We start from the raw sequence: 16946 nt of genomic DNA, 5'->3' as shown, positions 1-16946 counted from the left end.
GTGTAACACAACTCGTGGTGAAAGTGTACAACCTCTGCATAGTGTAAAACTGATATATCAGCCGTGCTCATGGTCACGAGAGACCTAGATCCTTACTGAATAGTTGGTTACTCAGATTGTTTGGGTTATGATTAAAATTGCTGATATCTCTAATTATTCATATTTGGGAGCCTAAGCATAACTTATCAACTTATGATTAATAATAAAATATGACCAACTAAAAGTGCTTACCGCATTTCAGCAGTGTCAAGCCTTTTCAGCCTGCATCCCCTCATGTTATGATTGCTAAGCGGTAGTAGCTTACGCTTGTTTTATTTCAACACTTTGGCAAAATCCCGGATGGGTACCAGATGGAGGTTCTTCAGTGGAGTTTTCCAAGAGGTGTTAGGCTTGTGATCAACCAGTTGACTATTCCTGTGGTGTTGGAGGCTTCGCCAGAAGAATAGAGTTATAGCAGTAAAGTAAGATTATGTCTTTTGTAACGAATATTTATGCGTTATATAATAAAGGCATTGTCTTTGATATTACCTCTTCATTTGTAGCTATATGTGTGAATTGAATTCCTGGGCACGCATATGGTGTGTATCTGGTTTTGTCCTTAAAACCAGGTGCTACATAAGACGACCGCCGCCATTAATGTATTAACGAAGGCATCTAGAGAATGAGGGATGGTAGCTAATGAAGATGGAGGCTCATGTAGACGTTGCACGATAGTGAACAACCAAGGCTCAGGAGCAGCATGTCTAGGTAGAAGCCGGACACCACCACTAGCATCGGTGATGCCTTTGTTAGCTCCCTCCTCATCCATGTCGGCACACAAGACTCCATATTTTGTGTAAGATTGATTGACCTTGTTTTGTGTGTGTTCTTAATCATGCCATATTCATTTCTTCCTGTAGAACGAGGAGAAGCTTTGCGAGGTGCTCGAGTTCTCCAACATGTTGCTAATCACGGCCTCATCACGAAGCAGAGAAGAAGCATGCAAAGGCATCTTGCATCTTGTTTAGGTAGTGGAAGAAACAATCATCATAAGAACGTTGTTGGAATGGTGCCTGTGGATGTGTAGTGATGTCGCCATCGCTGCTTTGTTTGGAAATGAGTTCCACATGCAGGTGACTTAATTACCCATCTATGGAAATAGCTTGTTAGATAAGGAGGACTGCAACCGACTATGCAAAGTCCTCGTTTACATTTTTTAGATAATGGATTCATTAATCTGACCTCTATATCCATGAAGGATATACACAGCCAAAATGATACAAGAGCACATAGAATCACACCTCAACAAAGAGGAGAACACAAAACCAAAAAAAGGAAAAACATACTACGACCTTGGCACATCCCTCCTTTCTGGCATCCTCTCCTGAAATGGTCAGGTTCGGCGAGTGTAAATCTTCAAGTCATCGCCGCCCCTAGTGCGCCATCGCTGTGGACCTCCGCTAGTGCCATCTTCATCTGCTTTATGTGAGGTGACGCCACTTGTTGCCGGTTAGCCCACCTTCATCCACCGTCATCTAGTTAGAACTACCTAATCAGACGCGAGCCCATAGGATCCGCCTCCGGTTTGCCAGATTCCAAGGCCTCCGCCGCCCAAAGGGCAGCCGTCGTCATTGGGATCAAGGCCATCACCTCTGCCGGAGTCCTCTGTCACTACCTCCGAGGATATCCTCTTCCGCCCAGACTCCTAGGCCTTTATTGCCCCTAGGGCTACCGTTTCCGACAGGATCTGCCTCTACCTGGTCCGCCTCCTCCTTGCTGAGATCTTCACCGACACTCAGGCCGGTCTCACCAGATCCAACCTCACGGCCGCTTGATCTAGTGAATGGCGCACCAGGTCCATTGTGGGACACTGTAAGACGTCGTGCCACTGTCGCGTGGCCCAAGGGGTGTGAATCCGTCCACAGCAAGCCAGATTCAGCAATGAGATCGCTGGATCAGGATCCCAAAGGCTCTGTCAAAAGGTTGTCGGCCTGGGTGACTCGACGATGGCATTGGGCATAGCTGCATAGGAGAAATGGGTGGCGGAGGGCAACGAAGAACACCGCGGGCGACCAAAATGTCGAGGAATACCATGCATCTTGTAAAGGTGGTCTATTCAACTATCTCAGCAAATCACTTTTGCCCTATGGAAATAGAGATTATAGTTGTGCCTCCCTTTCAGGCCAGTGGTTACCACCACATCGCCATGTTGCCCTGTCATCCACTCTCTACCTCCTTGACCCTGCCCCACCTAACCTCGCCATCATGGTGCCCCCAACCTTAGTTCCCGTCTGCAGTGGTCTTTGGGGGTGGGGTGGGGGAGGGTGGAGCAGACATCAAACCCTTAACTTAGTGGCTCCTCTTCATTATAATTTTCTTGGAGCAACATATATGACATAAATTGAATGACCAAGAGATAGCAGGCAAATCGGCTAGAGTAATCGGACAGAGGTGTGCCAACTAACCAGCTGTCAGGTACGGAGAAAAAGAAAAGAACCAATTTCAATTTGATCAGAAGAGAAAACGGTACTCAATAAGGCATATCATCATTAGCAAAGCTGTCTAGCAGAAAAACTTGTATCATGCCATTAATACATTAGCAGATAATCAAGCAGTAGGAAACGTAGATGAAAATATATACAAATCAGCCGGGAAAGTAATTAATAAGTAACAACTAGCGCTAGCAGGAAATAAATGAAATCAAAGCAGATATGGAGTATATATCTAATAGATCTGGCAAAGAATTAAATCAAAGATGACAATAAATATAATAGCCAGTTGGGATATATACACAAAGGAAAGGAATTAATTAAAAATGAAGAGGGATACCTCCAGCGGCTTTGGCTGCTGGCGATCCGCAGAGAAGAGCTCATGGAGCTGGAGGCTGCCATTGTTGCGCCCTGTCTCCTCCGGGAACAGGCAGTAAGAAGAAACTTCAGCCATTGCGCCTACAGCCGATTGCTCGCGCATAACCTCCTTGTGCTTGTTATCACGTCCAGCACCAGTGGTGCTCCTCCTTGATGAACTTCCTTGGCATGGATCCATGGATCACTTGCCTATATATATATATATTTCTTAACTTGTTATAAATAAGAAAATCATGCTTATCTGTTTAATAAACGGAAATACAGCAGATTGTAACTACAGAGATTGTAACTACATGTACTAGCACCTATATAGTAGATCTAGAGCAGAGAAATTGAAACAACAGTACCCGCGCGCTCTTTATTTATACAGAAGGAGCACAAACCTCTCAGAACAGGAAACAGACCTGAAATTCTTGACAGAAAGAAGAACCGGAACACAGTTGAAAATTGATAGCGTAGCTGTACAGGTACAGTGCCTGCGATGAATCGCAAATAAGAGCATATACATATAAATAAATACACACACATCGAAATATAGATTAACATGATTTGGAGACGACTCACCTCTCGATCTGCTTGAGACTGAGAAAAAGCCTGCTATATCGGAATTTAAGAAGTGAATAGCTAGAACAGAATGGGCTCTAGCTATCCTGGGTACTGCTGATTTATTCTGCTGCTAGCCTGCTACTACTAGTTAATAAAGCTAGAGTAAAGTTCATGGCCGATCCTCGAACTTATAGGGGTGTGTCATCCCGGTCCTCGAACTCAGAAAGTATGTCATTTCAGTCCTTCAACTTTGTTTGAGTCTCGTATTCATCCAAATGGGTATGGATTCGAGAAACAGCCATGAACTTTACTCTTTGTACTATGGAAAACAATAATAATTTTTAAAGCAGTAGCACTATATGACATAATCTGGTAGTTGTGGCTTGGATTTCATCCTCAAAAGAGAGAAATGTCCAAGTAACAAGCACACCATGCGTGACAGATCAGTTACTAGTGGAGGCGACGACCAGAGAAGAGAGCAGAGACCCTGCATGCATGGCTGCAGGTTTTCGTGAGGATTTGGTTGGAAAGGTAGTCACGTAGTAGTAACGGATATGGCTAGTGGCAGAGACCACTGTCAAGGCGGCGTGCCATAGCCACAGTAGGCTACAAGATTTTGGCCGAAATTCACTTATTTCAGTGTTTCCCGACTTGCAAATATAATGTGTGTTACGGTTCAATATTTCATTTTTATATGCGAGTTTGAAAGAACCCAAGAATCAGTTCCAATGTCTAATATAGTTGAAAGCAAATTCTTTGTGCAACACGAGCATCAACAAATTGATTTCTAGTTGCTGATACCCTTGTCATCAGTGGCGGAGCGTGACCCGATATTAAGGGGGGGGCTAATTCAATTCTAAACACTACCACAGTATTGCCTACTCTTACGTCTCTTGCTCTCTGTTGCCCCTTCCCAGATACTACTAGTCGTTACCTACTTTAGTCTTCATCAGCCTGATACTACTAGTCCTTCATGATTTTGCAAAGGCAAGCAGGGGCCGGAGCCCAGTTTCGCCTCTACTGAGCTCCGTCCCTGCTTGTCATATATTTGTCTGAGATTATTACTAGTAGGTCCCACCACTTGTGTACTTTTTTGTCATATTTTTGTGACTTTACATGGTTGGTATTTGAAAATTATTTGTGGTAACTGATAACTAGAAAATCTAAAATATCAAAAATCTATCAATGATAGAAAAGAATAATAAGCCAAATCTAAAAGGATCCTGGTATCAAAAATATTTTTCTATGATTATTAGCAGTGGCTCTACTTCTACAAGAAATCAAACTTGCAACCCATATAATGTGTGTTCCCTTGTAAAGCATCATGGTAGATGACTTTTTTTAAGATTATATCTATATCTATATCTATATTTGTATCTATCTGTATTCGTATCTGTATCTGTATATGTATCTGTATCTGTATCTATATCTGTATCTGTATCTGTATCTGTAGTATTAAAGAATGTTATTTTTGTTGTTCATCTGTCACCCTCATTCTCCTCCTGGTTCTAGCTATCAGTGAGCCCTGACCTCGTGCCGTGTGCCACCGAGAATCAGCGATTGGGATGCAAAAGGATTGGATACGAACCGATATTGTTGATATCATATTTGTTTTCATATTTTTCCTTGGATTCGGTGTCAGACACGGATAGGTAACAACTTACGATTTGTATCAGATATGAATACGAATAATATATATCGAATACGGGATGAGTTCGACATGGATACTGTCAGCTATGAATATTTCTCTGGACATTGAGTAAAATCGACATCCACATATATAAGATGTGCTGCAGTCATTTGACCACTATATGATTCCTAATTATAACTAGATTATATGTGTAGAAGCACATTATCGTTCATATACAAGTCGCATTGTCATGTTTTTTTGAAAGTTGAGTTGCATTATTGTCATAGATTTCATAACTTATGCACACCTAAGCCGATATCTTATGAGTAGTTGAGTACATATACAAAAATCATACAAAAATAAGAAAAAGAAAATGAGCTGCCACATACAAACTAATTAGACTTGACCAAGCAGGCTGTGGTGTTGTGTGCTTCATGGGCTTGGGCCAACACATCCTGCTAGTCGTGTTGGGCCTGTGCCGTGCGGATGCGAGCAGTCAAGTCTCAAGACTAAGCAGCGTGGGAGTATGCTAGTTTTAGGCCTCGTTTGGCACGGCTCCGGCCGGCTCCGGCTCTGCTACTGTAGCGCGGAGCCGGAGGAGTCCGAAATTGTGGCTTCTCCGGCTCCTCCTCTTTTCAGTTCATTTTCTGCCTCGGTTTCCAAAACGGCTCCTGCTACAGTGCTAAGCAGTGTTGCTGCAGTACGCAGAGGAGGAGCCGGAGCTGCCCGGAGCTGCGCCAAAGAGGGCCTTAGTGCCACCTCTATGCCCCAGCTAGCATTACGGGAGCAAGCTTCCTATATGACTATGAGGCCACAACACCAGTAAGGCTGTGTTTAGTACGCGAATTTTAGAAATTTGGCTACTGTATCACTTTCGTTTTTACATGGCAATTAGTGTTCAATCATGGACTAATTAGGCTCAAAACGTTCGTCTCGTAATTTTTAACCAAACTGTACAATTAGTTTTTTTCGTCTACATTTAATGCTCCATGCACGTATCGCAAGATTCGATGTGATGGCTATTGTAGCACTTTTTAAAAATTTGGTTGGGAACTAAACAAGCACTAAGGCCACGTTCGTTTGACCGGGAACGAGCTCCAGCAAGGATTCCTAATTTATATAAGGTTTTACTACCCTCATAATACCTTAACCGAACGAGTCCTAAAGGGGTGAGCCACAGGGCACGGCCACATTGCTGGGCTACCCTGAGGCTCAAAGGATGGTTAATAATATTGTATTATTATGTTAACACATTTGCACATTTATATTATATTTTATTTATGTTTATATTTATATTTATTTTAAATTTGAATTCTTTTTTAAATAAAAAAAATTAGTTTATATATATTTAAAAGTTTAAATTTAGATATGGATATTTTTTTTGGATATCATTCAGATATCTGATATCCTGCAGATATTGATGAGATTGTATTTGCATTCATCATCCGTGTAAAGAATTCTAATTTGTATTCGATATATGAGAAATCATCTGAACATCTGACAAAAGTATTGACAAAAAAAATCTGTATCAGCATGTCAATCCGATTCGATAATATCTATACCGTTTGCATCCCTAGTCGCCGAAGTGCCGAAGCGAGAGGAGCATCGTTCCTTTGGATACACACGGCAATTAAATATAACGGAGAGCTTATTCCTAAGCTGTCCTTTTCCTGATTTTAGGAGTAGATACCTAATAATATTATTATTTTTAGGAACATTGGTATTGTTATACTATCTACTCGGCAGTCCCGTCTTTATTAAGCAAAAAGGCCCAACCAAGACGAAGTGGGCCAGGGGAGCTATACAGGAGGCTCAAATTGGGGCTCAAATTGGATAGGATACTTCATTTACGTGGTGGACAAGGCATACCAAGGTATACTTAGCAACCAACTCTATCGAACTAGACTTTTTCATAACAAGCTAGTGTGGCAGAACCTCTCGAGTTATGTTGTCTTGGAGACTTCTGACCAGTAGTATGTATGGTGTCCTTGAGGGATCCCAAATCATCAACTTTGTTCAACTGTTGAGGATCATTACAGATAAGCATTGCAGTATTACAACAGTTGATATAAATATTTTACATCAGAGTAAATGTGCGGAAGTATTACAAACCATTTATTTAAGTCTTACAAACCATAAGTTTTTTCCTTCTCAGACATAGTAGGGTAGCATGTACTAACATAATATACAACACACAACAAAAGATCATCCTGCCCATGTATGAGAGGTAAAGCACAACACTTACTGCTGGCTATCTTCTTCCAGAACCGTCATACAGCATGGGCAAAAACCACTTGCTGCTGAGGTTCACCTATAGCAGGGGTTAACAAACCTGAGTACTAAATTGTATTCTTCAAGACATAATCGGAAAAAAGAAAAAACTCGAAGGGTATGAAAAGATTTAAGGTATACAAGATGGTCCATAGCAAGTATCAAAAGTAACTTTGCATAAAAGCTTACTATTGATGGATCCTTATTTTCAAGTTTTAGCTCAAATTAAGTCATTATCAGTAATCCAGGTTTGCACTATACTAATTCAATCACTTCATTAAGTCTCGCATCTCATGTTCATAAGTATCCTTGCCATTAATTAAGTATGATCATGGTGCGAGGATCAAAGGTACTTCTTATCCGGGAAGAGACCGTGATTTAAATCGATTGCAACCAGCTGGGTGAATCTAACCACACGATATATACAGTTCCAAAACCTACATATATCAACCATTCTCTCGTATCCTCCAAAACACCGAGAGCATAGTACTCCACCACCTAGGTTCCGTCCCAGGTGGTGGTAGTAGTTGTGTGTACACGGTACTCTCGCCATCTCTCCACTTCCAATGTGCTGTTATTATAAAAAAAGACCTCGAGTGAGAATATTTTAAGAAAAAAGCTACAACTGCACCGTGCTCTTTTGGTTTATATGTCCTGTGTGCATACGAGGTACCAACACTGGAACAACGAACATGCACCAGCTTTGCCGCGTGTCCACTATGTGGAAACCTCAGAATAGTCACCATTCGAGCTTGGCTTATCTCGGTCTTTTGATCAGGTTGAGGACGTTGAGATCATGATCAAGCGTAGTATTAAATTAATTTCATTTGTCCTGAACGTATGGATTAAGTCACCGTACATTGACGAGCACGTATAGAAAGCGCAGTCAGTCAATCTGTACACACACATGGACAAGTTAATTATGGCGCCGGGTTGCTCATGGATCGCTCACTAGGCGGCAGTATCGTCGGCGGCAGGAGGAGCGAGCGGGGCGCGGCAGAGCGGGCAGGTATCATGCGCGCGCAGCCACTCCCCGACGCAGGCGGCGTGGAAGTAGTGCATGCACACCGGCAGCACCCTGAGGGCGTCGCCGTCGGCCAGCTCAGCCAGGCACACCGCGCACGCTGCCTCCGCCGGCCACCCGTCCGCTCTCAGGTACGTGCAAACCAACGGGCCCATCGCCCGCACCATCTCCACGGCCACCGCCGCCGGCGCCGGCGGCTGCTGACGTGGCGCTACTACACCGTCCCCGCTTCCGATGCCGACCGTGCGCACACGGCGGCGTTCGGCGTCGCTCGGTGCTCGTCGTCCACTACTGTCGTCGGCGGCGTCAGCCTCCTGCGCGTCCTTGAGGGAGCGGAGCCAGAAGTGGAGCATCTTGGCGAGCAGGGCGATGAGGCTCAGGGTGACCACGGCGGCGGCGGCCACCTTGTAGAACGGCGAGAAGTGGTGCGATGGCCGCTGCTGCGTGTTGGAGTACGGGTTGCCGCCGGTGCTGGTGGCCATGGACGGATTGATTCGGCACTCAGGAGTGACGAAACTGCAATCCTGCTGATGAGTTGTGGAATCAAGGAGGGCCAGGCAGTCGTCCTTTTTGTTTGTTTATATAGGGAACCTGAGCTAGCTAACGGCAAAACGACGACACCGACGTGGCTTGGTGCTGAAGCGAGAAAGCCTGGATCTCTCCGATTCCTAGAATCCCACGATCGTGCCGGCCGGCCGGAGCGATCTTTGTGATCACTAATTAACTGCACACATTTTTACTCCGGACAAATATGTGCTGGAAACCACCGTGCAAACATGAAAACCATTTTTAAAAATGTGTCTTAGTAGTTCCAATATTTTTGAAATTTGATATATCCATAGCGCATACAAATATGTACTTATGTGAAAAATAAGTTGGGATTCAAACTGAAATTAGAAAAACTTATACAAACAACGATGATTTTTAGATGTTCTATAGATGCATGTTTTTGTCTTTTACTACATATGTACCTCAAATTTATCATTTTCGTATGAATTTTTCAAAAGATAGTTTGCATCTCAATTTTGCTAGATTTTATATTTTTTTAACAACCAAAATACATTTTGTGAGTTGATTTCCGTATTTCCACTTAGTATGTGGTTTGTGCCACGTATTTTGCCTTTTTACTCCCTCAGCCTAGAAAGAATGGAAGTCTCACGGAGCAGGTCAAACAATCCTAAATTTGACCAAGCACATACAAAAACTACTAACAATTATGATACATAACAAGTATCACTAAATTAAACAAAACAAATATTTTCATAGTATAAACATATTTGAAAGTATAAATATTGACAATATTTTTTATAAATCTAATTAAACATGGTTTTATTGACTCCTCGAAAAATGATATTTCTATTTTTTAGAATGGAGGGGGTACCCTGTTCATTGTTAGGGCTACCAGTCTGTTCTATTGTGTCTTGTTTTTTCCAAACAAAAAAAAATAGTACAATTACAGTGTGTACGCGTATGGATATATATGATGTTGAGTGCTCGTATCTTCGTCGTATATCAGAGTTTTCCATTTGAAGTTTAATTATTCCTTTTCTTTGTCTTTTCCACAACCGGGATTCCCTCTATTTGCTTTGACAAACAGTCAATTTAACACGTCCTTAGGGCATGCACAACCCACAGACGGGAGGCCGTCTACAAGAGCCTCGAATCCGATGTACAAACAGCTAGAGAGACTGACCGTACAACCCACAGACAGGAGTCGTCTGCGAACGGTTTAATACTTTGCATGTAGCCAAGATCATTCATGAATATTATTTTGTAAACAGTCGTGCTGCCACTAGAATCGATCCAAGAGAGCAAGGTGGTTGCACGAAGCCACTAAAGATGAGGAGAAATCGGGCTGCTACCAGTGCATCCTCGATTGCTGTCGAATGAGGATAAATCGATGGTGCCAGATGAAGGTGTGGAGGAATCCGTCGCCACCAAGCCATTGCCGCCACCCGTGAAGGTTGGGACCCCGCCGCAATGACTACATCCTTGCTCTTCCTTGTCAGTGCCACGCCCTAGCATTGTTCCATCATCGCGCGCTCCGATGCTCATGGCGCCGTCGCCGGCGAGCACCGGTGACAGCTCCGGTGCTCTGAGCCACCAGGCGCGGCCGCAACTGGATCCCGAGCGCGTGTAGCCTAGAGACGACGCCCGTACAACGCTGCATCTGCCGTCGCGTGAGCTTGGGAGCACGAGCCGCAGTCGTCGCCTCGTGAGACGACGATCCCGCCCGTCTCCAAGCTTGCCAGGGACGTTTTTGCAAAATATACGGTATACAGACGGCGTAATTATTACCATTGTACATGCCCTTAGTGGTGATGATTAACTGCTGACTTCATTGACCTAGCTAGTGGTAATAATAGTTTAACATGTGTCCCTCTATTGCTCAAGGGGGAAAAGCCTGGATCTCTCCGATCGATTGTACCGGAGCAATCTTAGTGGTAAGAATAATTAACTGCTGACTAGTCCCCTCTCACTCCATAAAAGAAGGCAACTATGATATTCGTGCCTATTAAAATTATTCAAGTTTGACTAAGTTTATAGTAAATATATAGTATTCAAATTTACATCTCCAAATCGGTTTATGAAAGTATATTGCATGACGAATATAACAATATTTATTTTGTATCATAAATTATTGTATTTTTTTATATAAATTTAGTCAAACTTGAAAGTATTCGGTTTCTCAAAATGCGAGAATTACATTTTTTCGTGGACGAAGGGAGTATTTGGTGACTTGGATGTTTCGGTACGTGTTGCTCTTGCAATTACTATACCTTGTTTCGAATTCTTTTTTTTTTAGCTAGGATTACCATCGGCGCTATTCCGTACGTATTAGTTTTCATCATTATTGCACTAGAAGATTAAGATAGATCTGTAGGTGTAGAAACGTTGGCAGCCCTGTTCGTTTGAGCTTGTTTGACTTATAAGCCGTACTTTTTCAGTTAACGAACAGTATTTTTTTCTCATACCAAATCAGCCAACAATACTTTCAGTTATGGCTTATCAGTCAAACAAGCCCAAACGAACAGGGCGTTACTTGGTTGGTCTGTGATGATTTCAATGACCGTGGCATGGAGATATGAAGTAAGCCGGTAAAATGTCAAATTCGGTCAAATGTTGGAACAATAAACTAAACACTATATTAACAATTTTCTTTATGGGTGGGCTCGGCTGCTCATATACAAACGAAGAAAATAATGTCGATCTCACCTTACATTTTTAACAGTTTAGATAGTGCCCAAACGAACAACTTGCTGATCAATCTCTTGCATTGACCAATGACCATCAGCGTGCTATATCTTTACTGGGAGATAGTTCCAAAATTTGAGCAAATGATAATAGGCCCTCTGTTACAGCACTGCACAGTGCAGGGGCGGATTCAGGGGAGGCTCGAGCCCCTACCGATACCGGAGTCCTGGAGCCCCCTAAATTTTTAGGCAAAGTTCTATCGTGTAGGTGGGGCTGAGACTTAAGATCGAGTAACAGTCGGAGGTATGTTGCTGTGGCACTTTTATTTAGCCCCCTAAAATTTTTCCTGAATCCGCCGCTGGCACAGTGATTCATGTGGCTGGCTGAAGAGTGGGAAGCCAGCCGCAGGTGTCCCTCCATGCATGGTGTCCACCCCCAGCGTGAGCCAGACAGCATATATGCAGGCATATAGCCGGTGCATGGACCATGTCCAGCGCCTCCAAGTGGCTCCTGCAAATTAAGTCAGATGGATGGAGCACGCAACGCAAGGGATGAGATCAGCAGGAGCAGGAGCATCCACGTCCTCGGCCAATGTCAGAAAGTTTGTAATCTGCAGCAGAGAGGTCCTGGATCGCAGCTGAGCAGAGGAGCGGATCCAGACCCGACCGAGCAAAAGGAAGGACGTCGTGCCTAAGTGTGCCGGCCATGCGGGTGTGGCGCGCCCTCAGCACGCGCCTCGGCCTCCGCCAGCTATGTGGGAGATGCTCGGCAGCAAACCCAGCAGTGGCTGGCGGCAGAGGCATGCACTACTACACAAATAATTTTGTAAGACATATACATTTTTATTGGCTGAGGTGGTCATAAAATTCAACCGTCTCAGTTAATGCCTACGATTAACGGAGGCGGTGATTTTTTATTTACCGAGACGGATAAAAAGTGACCGCCTCGGAAAATGGATTTATGGAGGCGGTCGTCGTAAGGTAACCGCCTCCAAAATGGTCTATTTTCAGAGGGGGTCGTCTAAAGATACCCGTCCCATAAATCTATTTTTGCAGACGGGCACGCTATAAGGCCCGCCTCCGGAAAGGCCGAGGCCCAACAGGCCCAGTGATGAGTACAGGCCCGATCTTCCGAGAGGTAGCCGGTAAGTTCGATTTGTGGAGATCTCGACGTTGGCGATCCGGCTTCAAATCAGACACGATTCGAACCCTGCAACCGTTACACCACTGCTCCGTTGGTTATCAACCAAGCACAACTTGATTGACCTCGCCAAGAAGGCTTTTCCTGCAAGCGAATCGAAGAGCACAAGCAAGAAGGTAAAACACGCAATCTGAAATTGCAAATATGAATGACGCGGATATCAATAGAGGATTCAAGAACTCGGTTCCAAAGGACTAATCGACACAGTGGAGGAGATCAAGAACGGGGGCCCTGGATCACTGTAAAAGGATTTGTCACCACAGTTACAATGAACGATTCAGTTTCTCGATGGAAAACTAAACTCTAAACAAAACCCAATTGTGTAGCAGCGGCGGCGGCTGTGTTTATAGTCTAAGACTCGACCTAGGGTTGGGGACGGCCAGGGGTTGGGCGCCCACAACTTGGGCTTAAGGCCCGACACGATACATGGCCAAGTTGGCCCAAATAGGTGACGCAGCACCTTGCCGTGGTCACACAGAATGATCCACGGACCTTCTGGAGCTGGGACCAGATCCAAAACGACGGCATCGTCGTCCCCTTTCCAACGCATCCAAGAACGGCCCGTTTCGATGTCGTATGAGGAAGTTATGACCGAAACAGTGACGACGTGTCTGCTGAATCCGAGGACGACGTGGCAGCTGAGTTGGAAACGAATTGCAACTTGGGGAAGACCATGGCGTCGATGTGTCCAGCGTGGCGATGTCCTCATCATCCTCCCCTTCTCGAATTGGAGTCGTCCTCGACTCCATCTTGGCGATGTCCTCATCATCCCCTCCTTGTAGAATTGGAGTCGTCCTCGACTCCATCCCATCATCAGCGAACTCCTGCAAAAGGTTAGTGACAGCAGGCAATGCACCAGACATAAAAGGTTGACAAAACATAGTATAACATGGTGCATCAGGATTATCACATAACTCAGCAGTAGCAGGAGTTGTAGCAAGAAAAGCACCTCCTTTTAACTTAATCCCATTATTTTTAGCAATGTCTGTTGGAGGTTTATTTTTTATCTCATTAGCATGTTTAATAATATCCGTAGGAGACAAAGGCAGCAATGTAATTTTCTTGTCCTTATGTATGATAGTGTATGTATTAGTTCTACCATGGTGTAAAGCATCATTATCAAATTCCCATGGGCGACCTAACAAAATGGAACAAGCTTGCATAGGGACAACATCAAAATCAGCAGTATCATGATAAGAGCCTGTGAAAAAGCTAATGCGTGCTGATTTAGTTACCTTAGTCTTACCACTATTATTGAACCATTGAAGTTTATATGGATACGAATGTTGTCGTGTGGTCAAGCCAAGCTTGTCAACCAAATCTGAACTCACCAAGTTGTTGCAACTCCCGCTATCAATGATAGTGAGAACACGACAACCCTACACAATGAGATACATGTGGAACAAATTATGGCGTTGGATCTTCATCTCTTCTTCATGACCCACACGTGTACTCAACACACGCTGCACAAGAAGGCTAGGGTAGTCCGCGGCAGCAGCCACAGAGTCAATGGTGATGGCCTCCTTGTCATGATCGCCCTCGGTGGGATCTGCATCAATGTTAGCAGCAAGGGCTAAATCATCATCAACATCACTAGCACTTACATATCCATCCTCGGTAGCAATGAAAGCGCGACGACTGGGGCATTCCTTCATGACATGTCCCATGCCTTTGCATCGGTGGCAAATGATTTTAGAGCTGGACGAAGAGGAGCTAGTAGAAGCACCCGGAGTGCCACTTTTCTTCAGCTGTGGAAACTGCACATTAGACAATTTACTTACCCCGGAAGAAAATGGAGGTGTAGATGGCTGTGGTGCAACAGGAAGCTTAGGCGTCTCCGGCTCGGAACGCTGCTGAAAATTCCTCCCATTGTTAGACCTGAAAGGCTGGTGTTGTTTGCGTCCCTGTACTTCTCGTTCGGCCTTAATAGCAAGATGATACAATTGGGAAAAATTGCGCCATTCTTTGTAATCAAGTATGTTCTGTATATCATGGTTTAAACCACCAAAAAATCTAGCACTAGCATCATCATCATCTTCATTTATACCACAACGTGCTAAACCAATAAGCAATTCTTGATAGTATGCTTCTACTCTTTTATCACCTTGTTTTAAAGTTTGTAGTTTCAAACGTAAATCACGTTGGTAATAAGGAGGAACAAAACGAGATTTCATACGTTGCTTTAAAACATTCCAAGTTTGAGGCACAGCAGCAGCATTATTGGCATTGCAAAGATCACTCCACCAGAACAAAGCAAAATTAGTAAACTCACTAGTAGCAAGTCTAACTCTATGCTCAGCAGGAACATTATGAGAATCAAATTTTTGTTGAACAGCAAGCTCCCAATCTAAATATGCCTCTGGATCAACATTACCAGCAAAAGGAGGTAGACTAAATTTAATTTTAGCAAAAGGATCATTATTACCATAATTATTACCTGCCATACCGCGACGATTGAAGTTGAGACGGCGACGGGCACCACCGTCAGCATACGCATCTTCATCACCAAAAGCATCCGCATCTTCATCATCAGCACGATAAGGTGGAGGGCGTTGCTCAAGTTGTTCAATACGGGTGACCAGATTGTTCATGTTGCGCGTCAGCTTGGTCATAAGATTGCGTTGTTCAGTCATGAACGTTGCAAGCTCGCCCTTGGACACGCACTCATTGAAGTCCGTCGGAGTTCCTGCCATGGTTAGAAGATAGAAAAAGACAACACCAAAGTATTATCCCTATCAACTAAAAGGAAACAAGTGGTGGTGATGGTGGTGAAAGTGGAATGCAAAATCACAAGCGGCTTACCACCGTCTTGCCTGTATTCTTACCAACGCCAAACAGGAACAAAACCAAAGTGGCGAAGCAATCTATTGTTGAGCGTGGGTAACAGTTGCAAGATGAACCTGTGCTGACAGAAGAATATGTGGAGCTATGGGTAGGCACACAATATGACAGCAAGGATTAGCAATTAACGAGTGCAGAGTAGTGATTGTTCAATCTGGATCCAAAGTACAAATCACAGGTGCTGGCTAAGACGTGTCGAGACGTAGCGCAACAAGGTGAAAACAAAGGACGATCGAAAGAACTCACAGAACAAGCAAATAGCCCAGATATCTCCTTTTTCCTGAATTTTTCCCGGATTTTTTCAAAAGGCACTAGTAGGAAACCAACTTTTTTTTTACTATTTTTTTAATACTTTTCTCTGAACAAGGATCACAAAAGATGCAACCACAAAAATTGGCACCTACAACTGAGGTGGGATGTGGTCTACAGAAATTCAGCACGTTCTCTGAAAAGCGTGCAAAAACTTTGACAATTTTTTTTCTATATTTTCCTGAATTTTTTGGCAATTCTGATGAAACCAAACAGGACGAAGCCGAGTTTGGGTCGGGTCCAAATGGTGTCAAGAAGCTGCACAAAAAATTTCAGATTTTTCTGATAAACGAGCGAAAAGTTATGCCTGTTTTACCGAAGGTATCTCAAGGTATGTTTTCCGGGAGGCACAACACGGCGGCGGTAGTTAGGGCAAAGCGTCCCTAAACTCTAACACCGATCACAGCAGTAGGTATTCGCCTGATGATGTAAGGAGGGCTGCGATGCAGGCAAAATAAAGAGCGGCTGGCAACCTATCTAGGGTTTGCGCGGCGGCGAGAAGTTACACAAGGCGGCTAGTGGGGCAAGTCGAGTAATGTGGTGGCTACGACTTGTTGTTTGGGAACGGTGGATGGGATAGCGGCGGAAAACAAAATCACAGCAACGGGCGATTGAACTACGACCACGAACACAATCCTAAACCAGCAACAAGACTCGACCACGGACACAAACTCAACAACACGAATCTGAAACGAAATTGCAAAGGCACAAAGGGCGATAGGACAGCGGAAATTGAAATATTTTTGGGCTTTTTGTGGACTCTAGGTAATGAACAAATATGAATCTAAGGCAAACGAGATTATACCTCGCGGTAAACCTGAAATATCTGATACCAATTGATGAGTACAGGCCCGATCTTTCGAGAGGTAGCCGGTAAGTTCGATTTGTGGAGATCTCGACGTTGGCGATCCGGCTTCAAATCAGACACGATTCGAACCCTGCAACCGTTACACCACTGCTCCGTTGGTTATCAACCAAGCACAACTTGATTGACCTCGCCAAGAAGGCTTTTCCTGCAAGCGAATCGAAGAGCACAAGCAAGAAGGTAAAACACGCAATCTGAAATTGCAAATATGAATGACGC

The 16946-nt window shown here is 44.0% G+C and overlaps 1 protein-coding gene across 1 annotated transcript; it reads right to left on the bottom strand.

Moving 5' to 3' along the window:
• Window positions 1-8244: 8244 nt before the first annotated feature.
• Window positions 8245-8799, bottom strand: LOC136480767 (RING-H2 finger protein ATL39-like). The gene has a single exon (XM_066478224.1). It carries the CDS (start codon window positions 8797-8799, stop codon window positions 8245-8247), a length of 555 nt encoding a protein of 184 aa, XP_066334321.1.
• Between the last annotated feature and the right edge of the window lie 8147 nt (window positions 8800-16946).

The sequence above is a fragment of the Miscanthus floridulus genome, chromosome 9 (assembly GCF_019320115.1).
Source record: "Miscanthus floridulus cultivar M001 chromosome 9, ASM1932011v1, whole genome shotgun sequence".
Lineage (NCBI taxonomy): Eukaryota > Viridiplantae > Streptophyta > Magnoliopsida > Poales > Poaceae > Miscanthus > Miscanthus floridulus.
Note: the sequence above shows the minus strand (reverse complement) of the source record. Positions and strands in the feature narration are given on the sequence as shown.